At 46.2% G+C, this 12,596-nt stretch overlaps 1 protein-coding gene across 3 annotated transcripts in view; it reads left to right on the forward strand.

The window, feature by feature from the left end:
• The first annotated feature begins 11,617 nt into the window (after positions 1–11,617).
• PLPP1 (phospholipid phosphatase 1) overlaps positions 11,618–12,596 on the forward strand; it is a 68,987-nt gene continuing 68,008 nt past the window's right edge. Inside the window, exon 1 of one of the 3 annotated variants that reach the window (XM_050912782.1) lies at positions 11,618–11,702. In XM_050912782.1, the coding sequence (XP_050768739.1) occupies positions 11,645–11,702 (58 nt within the window). In that variant the 5' untranslated portion in view covers positions 11,618–11,644. The remainder of the gene's footprint in view (positions 11,703–12,596) is intronic. The other 2 variants (XM_050912780.1, XM_050912781.1) reach the window with 2 other exon arrangements.

The following is a 12,596-nucleotide window of genomic DNA, read 5'->3' on the forward strand; positions in this document are numbered from 1 at the left end:
CACACCACCATGCATACAGTACTCCTTCACCATTCTATTTCAAAATGTTTCTTGCAAGACTAAAGACTTACAACACTGATAAAACCACGTATGTGCTCTGCAGTAACTAAACATGCCAGGGAATGCCTCTGCATTTCCTTTGCTTCCTTTCTCGTCTTCTCCCGCTGACAGTTGTCTCTGTCTCCAGAGCTGCATCCCTGTCTCTGCAGGCTTAGGATCCAGGTACCACTCTGAACTGTACTGATGGCAGAAGGTCACTCCCTCTAACAAATGTCATAATTTGTCTACACCACCTTGGCTTTTTTCCTACTTCTTACAGTAAAATCTAGTGCTGAAGTGAATTACAATTAAAATACTTTTATTTAATCTGATAAATACAGGTATGTACGCACGCAGACACACACACACACTTTTTTATGAGACATTTAAGCACAGGTGTATTCCAAATGATCAAAGTGCAAGAAAAATCAACAACATGGTTTTGGTAGAAGCAGGCTGCAGAGGAAAGGGAAGCTTCCCATCTTGCAAACAATTACATGTGTTGGATTGAGCATTTGAGCAAACAAGTCTCAGCAAAGATGAGTAAGATTAAAGAAATGCTCTTAGAAAGGGTCAGGGCTGAAGACTAACAGCTCTGTGACAGTGTCCATCCTGAGTCAGATTCACGAAGTCTTTGATGCCTAACAGGCTTTTTAGATATCCGCACTTGGGCGTATTCACAATGTCTGTGACCCAACCCTGCAGGCATCTACAGTCATCCCTGGAGTCACAAGAGTGCTCAGAGCATACCTCACAGCTGGGAGCAAGGGAGATGGAAAAAACTGGGGTTCTCCAGTCTTTGTCACCTGCTGATCCTGGTCGAGCAGGAATAGCCAGAGCACGTCTAACTGTCCCTTGAAACACAGCCAGGACACAGATGGGTTATGTCCTGCCCATGTCCGGCAGTAAAAGCACTCAGCTGGGAGATGGGAGATTTGAGAAGCTGAGTTCCCACTTCTTTTCTATAACTCATGTGGAGCAGACTTACAGCAAAAGCTACAATTTGTCAGAGATCTTCGTCATCACCAGCCTTACAGAACCATTTCTCTCAGTTGTCTTTAAATGTGTTAAAGTGAAGCAGGTTCTTTACCATATAGAGTTGATGTCTGATTTTTAAACAGGTCTGGGTTTTTTTCATTTTATAAAACTAGTTAATTTTTTTTAAACAAGGATAGTACAAACGACTTGATAGAAAACAAACCATACTGTGGACATACTTAGCAGATGTAATATGAAAATTGCATTGCATCACACACGTGTCACTTTTTAACAGGGTCTAACATGTTTTATAGATCTGCCTTTATCCTCCTGTACCATGTCCTCTCCCACTTCTGCTTATAGCTTTCCTCTTAGCTTTTATTCTAGAAGCAGAGAAACACAGTGGTGAAACGCCACTTAGAATTTGTGTGTCACCTATATTGATTCATGGTTACAAAATTTTTTTAAGACTGCAGGTAAGTGGGCAATAAAAAGCATGTTCAGTCCTGAATACCACTGCCAACCTGCCGTGGCTGCTCCCATGTAAGTTAATTTATCACACACTTCATGGACTCTTAAGCAAAACAAAGATCAGGTTCACGATAAATGACTGCAGCACATACCCTCTGCCAGCTGCTGAGTCTGGGATGGGATACTCCCCATTTACCTATTTTTAGCAACTGCATGGCCTTTTTATACCTCTTAATTGCTTTAGTCATACAAAGTATGTACGCAGTGAGCAGATTTTGCCCTATTGATTTGTGCAAGGATTCTATGATGAGGTTGCTCTGCTCTTGTATTTGTTTCCAGAAAACCAATACTGCACAAGATAGCTGTCACACTGGCTTTTTATACTTGCATAGATCTGCATCATTTGTGTGTTCTTTAAGACACTGTTTATAGGAGGAACCATCCCAGCTGTTTATTGCTGATGTTGATGCACTCGTACCTTAATGGATCTTACCTGAAATAATTTGGGTTTGCATCTGAAAGCTAGCAGCTGTGCTCATCCTAAGTATGGCTGAACAAAAACTCCTATCTAAGCCTGATAATAGATTATTATTTGTGAATTTTATAATAATAATAATAGCATTAGAGAAAGGAACAAAATAAATCTGTGCCCTGAATCAATATCCATGACAGCAGTATCTGAGTCCCTTGTCATTTCTGTGATGTTTATCTTCACAGTATCTACCTGCAGTATCTCCACCTGGCAGAAGGAAACAAATGGGGCACACATGTATGTTAGCTCATGGCTTGCATTCCCATTCAAGCCCAAGCTCCTTGAAAGCCCACACCACCTGTTTGTTGACTCACACTCTGATGCAAGGCCGTGTGTGCACCAAGAAGTAAAACTCAACAACACTGCAATGCCTTTTGTGCCTGAAAACGAACCCCTCCCTCCCAGACACCACCACTTAACCCTATGGCATTGCATATGCAAGTCCTCATTCCTCTGACATGGCTAAAAAAATATGAACCTAGCTGGAGGGACGTAAGCAATTCAGCCAGGGCTTCCTGGAAATCTGAGGGAGTGCTCATACCTTACAACTACACTCTTCTTCCTCACTTCTGGCTAATACAAAACACAGTGAAGATTAGCATTATGTTACCCACTAGTCTTGTATTGGGAGGGTGATAATTTGGGGGCATCATCCCATGTTTTCTTCTTTTTTTCACAACATCTGTAGGTATGAATTTCTTCAGTATGTTTGTCTTCCCTTCTGAACGCTTTGAAAGGCTGAAAAGTTAAAATAACATAGAGTGGTTTTAGTGCAGTGCACCACACATTGTTTCTATCATGTGAGAATTGCTTAACTGCGGTACACTTCAGCAGCACAATTTATTACAAACCTTGGAAGTCATTTCAGGAGCCCAAGGACCTCATGGACCTTGGACCAAGTTTCAGCAAACTGCTCAGATGTGCAGTCACTAGGCAGTTGTCTGGAAACACATGTTCTTGCACATTTATCTGCTAATGCAAACGTCCCAATGCAAGCATTAACACTCAAGAGCATTATGTGGATTTTAAACAATCCCTGGAAGAGTTGGGTCCCATAAAAGTTATTCTGACAGATATAATCCTTCTCCTCTCCTTTGCCAAGTGCTTGCTCTGACTTCAGGAGCCAGAGCACATCAAGCGAGACTCCTGCCTGCTTCCACTGCTTCTGGTGCTCCAGACGCTACAACGTCCCTGCCCAGTGCTGACTTCACTCTTATTTTTATTGTTATTATTCTAGCTGGGAAAGAAGCAGCAATGTGGAAGGGAAAGATAACACAGGAGATAAGAGGATATTTTTATGCTTTCATCTGCACAGATGACTCATATGGGACAGGTTTATTCCTTGCCTCTCTCGGGATTAATGCCTCAAGGAGAACAGCAGCAAAATTAAGGCTCTTTTTGCTGCTGTGGAAAATAATTCTTTCTTTCACCCTGCTTTGTGAGGTCTTTGAGGCAATGGCTGTGAGTGTGTACAGCACATAGCACAATTGGCTCCAATCCTACTGGGGCCTCTCAGTATTAGTGTAATAACAGTAAATACCAAGTGGTCAGGGCTTAATTATAATCTGGACATTCTGTGCTCTGGCAATAGATTACAGGAGCCACTGACTTGTACCTTAAGGCACTGAATCTGCTGTTGGCACAAGGGTGAATCCTTGTAAAGGGACAAGACAGCAAAGTGAAATCCCACATTTCCTGCTCAGCGTGTAGGGGACAAACTAAGAGGAAGTGATTTCAGTAACTGTATGTTGGAGCAGCTCCAGCTGTGGCTTTTTGTGTTCAACTCTGATGACTATTTCAAGGAGTCAAATACTATTTTATAAAAGATGGAGAGGCAAAAGCTTTCATTAGATAATGATTGTATTAAGACCCAAATCCTCACATAATTATTTGAAGAGGAATTCTAAGTAATTAATGTTGCAATTATCTGTTGATTTATTCTCCTCCACCTTTAATTTTGTTCTGAGCAGGAACTGACGCTGATCATGCTCTGCGAAGAAAAATTCAGAGATGCAAGAAATAAACGTGCTCCACAATCAATACTGAAGTGGGTTTCTTTTTGCCCTGTTTGATTCTGCCAGCTTGAGGGTTTTGGTGACGTTTTGCCTATTGTTATTTCACTTTCAAAGCCCCCTCATAATTTATTTTTGTAGTTGCAATTATTTATGTGCTTGGCTATTGTAACTGCATTATATCAGTGCAGGGAGATGTGTCCAAGGTTGGATTTTATCCAATGTATTTATAATGTCTTAAGAAAACAACAACAACAAAGTGCTATGAACTTGTGAATAAATTCCTTTGGATCTGTGGCACCGGGAAAAAAAAAAATCACAAATTTGTGGAGCTCAAACAAAAGCAACATTGACAACTGTAACAGCATAATACTGTTACTAAAAATGTTGCAAAAGGCCCGCTACAGACATATTTCCATAGCCATTCTGGCTATATTAGCTTGGCCTTAGCTTCAGAGTGTAGTTTTGGATGAATATGACTTATGAGTATTACAGTAACGTCTGGAGGTTCAACTCACTGTGTTAGGAAACGTACATGGTAAGGGATCGTGGCTGTTCTGAAGACTTTTCAACACAAATGAGCAGGACGTGTGGAACTGGAGGGGCAGCAGTCAGGCGGCTCATCCACCTAGCAGGAGCATAGGAACTGGGCCAGGAAAAAAACTCAGATCTGCTTCTCGACGGGTCTCTCTGCTTCTGTGTGCTCCCATGCTGTACTTCTGGTGGTACTTCTACTGGTATCTGAGCCATCCTGAAGTGGTACAGGACTGGGAGCTGCTGCCTTGCAATGGTTTTCGTGTAGATTGCTGCCTGTTTAAAGCACAGAGCGTCAGGGTTGGGACTATTGCTGCCAAGCAGGGACAAGCAGCAGGAGCAGATGCGTTAGCTGCTGTACTCTGGATGCACAGCTTTCATCAGCCAGTGAAGCACATGGAGATGTACCTGGAAGAGGTGCAATGACACACATTTTCCTTCAAGCTTATCTTCTTCTATCTGTTGAAGTGGATATGTGGATATCCAAACATACGGAACCAGGCACAGGAGGCTGAGTTACTGCTTTAGGTGTGTGATGGGTCAAAACTGGGTGCCTTTAATACATCATTGGCAAATTCTTCACTGTGCAACTGGTTTACCCTGTTGAAGCTCATCTCTTGGAACTCCTACTGCTGCCAGAGTTACCTCTGTTTTGCTAGCTGGTTTGACTGGAAAGCACGACCAAGAAGGGAAGAAGAGAGGGGAAATGGGAAGCCAGAGGACACAAATCCTGCAGCCCCTAAATCACTCCAACTTGCAATAATCATAAGACTTTTTTAATAAAAGTTTCACTCAGCCATGAACATTTTGTGAGTGCCCTTGAGACATTCTTTCTTTCAGAATCTATTATTGCTTCAGAGCAATATCTGTAATTGAAACAACTAATAAAATCCAATAAAGAGCAAACAGGGACACTTTATTAGCCTTACGGCCAACTGGTAGAGCACAGCTGATGGCCACACAGCTGCATTTTCTTCCTGTCGAAATAGCATGGCTGCATGCAAAATTGCCATGGGGAATGCTCCCTGGCCTGCGCTAGTTAGTTCTGAACACCACCATTTGTGAGCTAACACATAAATAGTACAAACGATCATGTGCCAGTACCTGTTTCATGTGTGCTGGCCCCGCTTAATTAACTTGCGTAGATATACCCTGAAGTGTTTTTTTCTGGAATATACTATATGATCTTCTGAGGCTGTATGTTACATGCTATTAAATGTATGTAAACAAAGCTATATACTTGGGTTGTAATGCATTTTCATTCCTTACATGGACATGAATATTAAATTTATGTTATTAAGCTGTCTGGTGATGTCTGCTTGATTCTTTATTTCTGTGGCTAATCTTTAGAAATAACCTGTCTTTTCTACTAGAACAGGTCTCATCGCTCTGTGGAAATGCTCTTGTAACTTTGACCTAAAACTGGGGCAGCAGAACCCTTCATGGATCTGAATTTGCCCAGGAGCAAAAGAGTGGAGTGCCATAGGTGACAATCTCAAGTCAGCCTGATAGCAGGAGCTTTTTGGTGAATAGACAACACAATTCAATAGAGATGTGGGGGTCAAGTACCCAAACAAGTATCAACTGTATTTAAGGGAAAAGAATTAAAGGAGAGGAGACAGGAAACTCCTCATGCTTTGTTTATTAGAAATATAAATGTTATTTATTGCTCACTGCTCCGTTATTAAAAACCAAACAAACATGCGACATAGGAGCAAAAGAAAGAAAACTAAATGGGCAGACCAAACAAAAGAAGAGATAGGAGGTGTGCTGGTTTTGGCTGGGATAGAGTTAATTTTCTTCATAGTAGCTAGTATGAGGCTATGTTTTGGATTTGTGCTGAAAACAGCATTGATAATACAGGGATGTTTTTGTTATTGCTGAGCAGTGCTTACACAGAGTCAAGGCCTTTTCTGCTTCTCACACCACCCCACCAGCGAGTAGGCTGGGGGTGCACAAGAAGTTGGGAGAAGTTGGTGCACACACAGCTGAGCCCAACTGACCAAAGGGATATTCCATACCATATGACATCATGCACAGCATATAAAGGTGGGGGAAGAAGAAGGAAGGCGGGGACATTCGGAGTGATGGCATTTGTCTTCCCAAGTAGTGGTTAGGCATGATGGAGCCCTGCTTTCCTGGAGATGGCTGAACACCTGCCTGCCGATGGGAAGTGGTGAATGAATCCCTTGTTTTGCTTTGCTGGTGTGCGCAGCTTTTGCTTTACCTATTAAACTGTCTTTACGTCAACCCATGAGTTTTCTCACTTTTACCCTTCCAGTTCTCTCCCCCATCCTACTGGGGGGGAGTGAGCAAGCAGCTGTGTGGTGCTTAGTTGCCGGTTGGGGTTAAACCACGACATGAGGCTAAGATATTTTGGTGGACTCTAAATTCTGCTTCCTGAAACATTCTGTGCAAGGGGTGTCAACTGACTTCAGAGGTCCAGGTCTCAACACTGCCTATAGGAGCGTGTGTCATTTCATAAAGGGCAAATCCTATGCCCTGGACAAATGATGTAAGAGAAATTCAGGAGGGCCATCTTGGCAGACTTTCCTCCTTGGTCCTCTTCTGTAGGTCTTACTGCATGACTGGGGTTTTGGCAGATAAATTCTAAATAACCACACAAAAGTATTGCAGAGTCTGACAGAACATTCCAAACAAGTCTGAACTATTTCATCTCTGCTATTACTAATGTATTTGCAGTGTTACGCTATGGCCATTGACTGGCTTTGAACATACAAAGACCTGATTCAGATCAAGTCCATCCAGCCCAATATCATGCAATAGTGCCCAGCAGAAGATGTTTAGGGGGAGTTTAAGAAACAGGCCCTGTGGAATGACCCTTCCCCAGCAGACCTTTCTAAATGTGGGAAATCAGCAGTTCTGGTATTTCTTAAACTAAACTTAAACAGTGGACCTATCCTCTATGAATTTACCTAGTGCCTTTTGGCTCCTATGCAATTTTGTGCCCCACTGCACCCTGAGGCAATGAATTCCACAATATTCTCATGTAAAGAAGGTGTCCTGTTGTCTGACACCTTATATAGGTTCTCCCTAGTTCTTATCTGATCCAACATAGTGAATACTTGTTACACATTTAACCTTCTCCACATTTCATGATTTTATAGATCTGTACTTTATAAAACCTTTTCCTCTCCCATCATTCCCTTTCCATGTTGAAAAATCCTATTCTACTTCTGTTTCTCCTGCATTGAAGCTGTTGTATACAAGTTCTGAAAATCCTTTTTGCCTTCCTTTGAGCTTCCTCTGCTTCTACTTATCCATTTTGATGTGGGATTGCCGGCGTTCAGGAATGTGTCATAATGATATGTGACGGATTGCTCTCGATGTCTTTCCTAATAGCATTCCCAGTGCTCTGGTCGGCGTGGTGATCTCTCCACTGAGCACCCAGAGGATGGCTTCCCAGAACTATCCACCGTGACCCTCTCATCCCTTCCCTGAGTTGTAACAGCTCATTCAGAGCTATTGACTCCCAGCCCCCATCAAGCTACAGAGAAACAAGCCTGGGAAAGTCCCATCATTTACTAAAGCTGCTGATCTATATGAATGTTAATTGCAGTTAAGAGTCCTGTTGGGTCAGTAATAATTAATTATCATACATTTACCACTAGAGACTGATGAGAAACTTCCTGAGAGTTTAATCCTAGTACACACAAAACTTTTAAGGAAGATGGAGGAAACACTGAAGATCACGATTTCTAGAAGAACCAGAAGAAAACAAAGATATGAACAGGGCTTTAACTTGGTCTTGGCGTTCTCTGCTGCTCACTGCTCTCAATAAACAAACAGAAAGATAGAATTTAAAAAAAAAGAAAACAACTAAATAACCATACTAAACAAGAGAATAGGTGAGAGAGGAAGACATTTAGGAGAGCCTAAATTCTAGAGAGTAATATTAGACTATTTTAAAATGTAAATTTAATGAAGGGATAAAATGTAATTTATGAGCTTTCTCTGTTGCCTTCATTTTACTCAGGTCTTGGTTCAGAAATGTTCCTCAGCATAGACCCTGCTAAGCGTATGGGTGGATCTGACTTGACATCACTGGCACACTATGGTGGTTAAGAATGGTGGACACCTAAGCGCCTTGCTGCAAGGGACGGATACCAAACAAAGCCTAGACAGGAAAAATGCCATGAAGTCAGAAGATACTACAAAACTCTCACAGTACCAGGAGAAAATTAAATTTAGAAGCTCTGATATTTGTGTTGTATACTTAAAAAACCCCAAACCTCCAGCTGATGCTGAACGTGATTTCTGTTTGTGTTTATAATCAAACATCCTCCATCCCCTCAGGAACGTACTGCTCCAGATGTCTCCGATCAAGCACCATCAGTTTGCCATTTCTGCTGCCCTGGGCATTGTTCCTGCTGCAGACACTGTTATTTGTTGAAGGTCCTTAAGCATGCAGGTTTTGGGTTTTTTTTCTCTCTTCAGTTTTACACCAAAACATCCTTTTTGTGTGAAATAACAACATATCTGAAGATGCACTACTTGTACTAACACAACCCTCAAGTAATGCAGGGTTTTGCTAATCTGAGTAGTAGTTCAGGCTGAAAGTGCTTAGGTTGGCGTGCTTCAACGGTTAATACTTGCCTGCCTATGAAGGCCCAGAAAAGCCTTCTGAGAGCCTACAACAGTGCAGAGCTAACCTAATCCCTCAAACTGTGCTCAGCTGGGGGTTTCCAAGACACAGTGGAAGCCTCGTGGTGGGAACAGGGTTGCAACAGCAAGGCTCATATCCCTTGTGCAATGGAAAGTTTGGAGAGGAACCGGGTGACTGCTTTCTTTCCTGAATTCTGGCAGAAGATTGCAAAGATGCCTCTTCCCTCAGGCAAGCTACATCTCAAGGGTGAAACAGAGATGTAGAAACTGCAAGACAATAAAGTGTGATTAATTTCTCTCGTTGGTGAATGCTGTGTTGCTGCAGCCCAATTTCCAGGTGTTTTTAAGTGTCATCACTATCTTGCTTACATTCTTCTGTGAAGAGACCCGTTTAAATTAGCACAATCTCTTTGGTCTCTAATTTACTGCATAGGGGTGTGGATCAGGGGAGCTGTTTGCTGCCTTAGCCTGAACAAGATTAGCGTGATGCTTTTGGGTTGAAGAAAGCAATTACGGCAATTGTGCATGGAATGTTTGCATTGCTTGTCTCCTGGTTTTTCTAACCAGCTTGCAATTCTGGGGATGTTATCTACTCCTGATTTAAGACCTTGTGAACAATCCCCTGCTTTGTGAGGAGCAGAGCAGATATTGCACACTTTTCTTTCAGCAGCAGTTCTCAAAAAGATAAGCCCAGTTTTCCTTGTTGCCAGGTTGTGCTCCAATTTGTTCCATTACTTTCTGCATTTTAAGACAACGCTGGAGTTTGTACCTCCACAAGACCATCCCAGAATACTTGCACAGGCAAATGTGCTCTGTAAATCACACTACACTTACAGAAATCAAAGCTAGTTTTAACCTCTAGAACTGCCCGTTTTGATTTGTAGCTGGGATGCTTCTTAGGCGTTGAGATGAAATCAGGAACTCCTGTATAGGCTGCTGTGTAGAGCTTGTTTGTATATTCTATATGGAACTGCTTTATGTAACTTTTTGGGCAGCATGGGTGAATTGAAGATACAGCATATTTAGCGAGGCATTTCCACCTCACAGACTTGTTTCCTTTGTTGATCTGCCAAACCTGTTATTCAGCCTTTAGGATATAATACAAAGTGAAGCTGTTTACAGAATTAGAGGGTGGAATACATGAGAAATCGCAGAAAAGTTTATGCCTGATGCTTTGAGTGTGGGAAGTGCCACTCATCCCACCTGCAATTACCTAGAACAAAACACAGATGTGTTCAGTGGCGTGAGTGATAAGTTTGTGCCCAAGAGCACTAATGACACTGGTGAATAAAGTTGTCCGTTTTGTGGTAAATGCTGTCAAAATAAAAATATGGTGATGCAGAAAACATTTTCTTCGTGTTGGTCACTATTTTCTTTCCAAATAAAAGCTTTTAACAAGGAAAAAGATTGTTTTGGGTTGGGCTGCAACTCAACTTCTCAGTTCTTTTGCAATTTTCCAACACTATTCCAGAGGTGGAAACAACTTTTTCCTTCTTTAAATTAAAAAAAAAAGGGGGGGGGCGCCCCCGTATTTGCAGCAGAGCACCCCTCCCCACCCCTGTCGCAGCCAGGCCGGGGCGCCGCGGCGGCTGCAGTCCCCGCGCCCGGCCGGGGGCGGGCGCCACCGACACCCCTCTCGGGTGTTTGTCCCCCCGGCAGCCCCTCGGGGGGCCGGGCAGGGCATGCTCCGTGCCCTGCCCGGCCCCCGAGGGGCTGCCGGGGGGACAAACACCCGAGAGGGGTGTCGGTGGCAGCCACGGCCCGCATCGCCGCAGGACAGGGCCGGGCAGGCAGGTGGAGGCAGAGCACGGGCGACCGCCGAGGCACGCCCTCAGGCGGCGCCGGCCTCTGCGGCAGCCCCACGACCACGGGGGGCCGGAGGGACCCGCGCTAAGGAGCGGGCAGGGGGCGAGGAGCCGCCATCGCCTCGGGCAGGCGCAGACGGGCGGGCGAAGGGCGGGACGAGCCCTTTGAGGCCAGAGGGTCCCCTCACACGGCGCGGCTCGCGCCGCGGGGGCGGGCCGGGAGGCGGGCCGCCCTGAGGGCGGGCCGCGGCGCGATTGGTCGGCCCCGACCTGCCGTCGAAGCGCGGCCGCCGGGTGGGGCGTTACGGCAGCGGGTAGGAGCGGGGCGGAGGCGCCGCCGCCAGCCCGCCCTTCCCTCCCCCCTCTCTCCCCCCCCCCCCCCCCCCGCCCGCCTTAAAGCCCCGGTGGGCGCCGCAGTGGTGGCAGTAGCGCAGTGCGGGCGGCGGCGGCGGCGGCGATTGCGGCGGTGCCGGCATCGCGGGGAGCGGGCGCCATTGGCTCGGAGCGCAGTGCAGCGCCTCGCCGCGGCTGAGCCCCTCCCTGCCGCCGCCGCCTCCGCTCCGCTCCCGCCCCTCGGCCGAGGCTGTCACCGCGCGAGGAGGCGCCGCCGCCGCCGCGCCTGACGCCGGGCGCCCGGCGCTGCCAGCATGTTTGACAGGACGCGGCTGCCCTTCGTGGCGCTGGACGTGATCTGCGTGGTGCTGGGTAGGTCGGCGGGCCGCGGAGGCGGCGAGGGAAGCCGTCCCCGGGGCGCTGCGCTCCGCTCCCTCCCCGCACGGCACCGGGCTAATCGCATGCTCGCCTCCCCCTCCCCGCGGCGCCAGGCACCACCCGGGAGCCGGTCTTCTTCCAGCCTGCGCCTTCGCTGTGTCGGTCTGCCGCTTCCACCGCTGCCTGCCGTCCCTGCGCCCCCCTCCCTCCCTCTTGCCTTCCTCTTCCCTTCGCTCTCCCGCCCCTCGCCCGGAGGAATCTGGTCACTGCCGCCCCCCCGCCTGCCGGGGCCGCGGGCTGGGAAGGGAAGAGTCCTGGTGGGAGGGAGCTGCTGCCGCTTATCCACTGACATCTGGAACTCCCTCTTCTTTCTCCTGTCCTTACTCTTCCTTGCCTAACCTCTTATGTCGGCTATAAACCGGTTGTGGCAAAAGCCGGTGCTGGGAAGGTAGGCGTCTGCAGCCTGGGATGTGTTTGTTACCCCTGGTGGGTCGGAAAGCTGCCCTGAAAGGGGCCAGCATCGCGGCAAACGCGCATCATCCCAGTGTCCAACAGAGGTGACACGATAGGTGTTGTGCAGTAGAGAAGAGATTCACTTTAAGATTTGAGTTGTATGCGGCCTCAGTGAGACTGAACTAATGCTCTAGGTGAAGGCTGAAAGTGAAGTGGGGTATTTATTAGAACATGATGTTTGCGTCCTCATGCCTGTGTGCAGCAGTGAGGGACATGTGTAAGGGCAGGAGTGATGCCTCGGTGCAGTGATGGCCGTGTGGTGAACCGTAACAGCCACAGCACACTGCCACAGCACAGCAAATGCTTGTCTTGGCTAGTCCAAATAATAGTACCTTCCTAATGTTTCGTTCTTCTCTTTCAGTCTCTAGCTCTGTT

This window comes from Gymnogyps californianus, chromosome Z (assembly GCF_018139145.2).
Source record: "Gymnogyps californianus isolate 813 chromosome Z, ASM1813914v2, whole genome shotgun sequence".
NCBI classification, from domain to species: domain Eukaryota; kingdom Metazoa; phylum Chordata; class Aves; order Accipitriformes; family Cathartidae; genus Gymnogyps; species Gymnogyps californianus.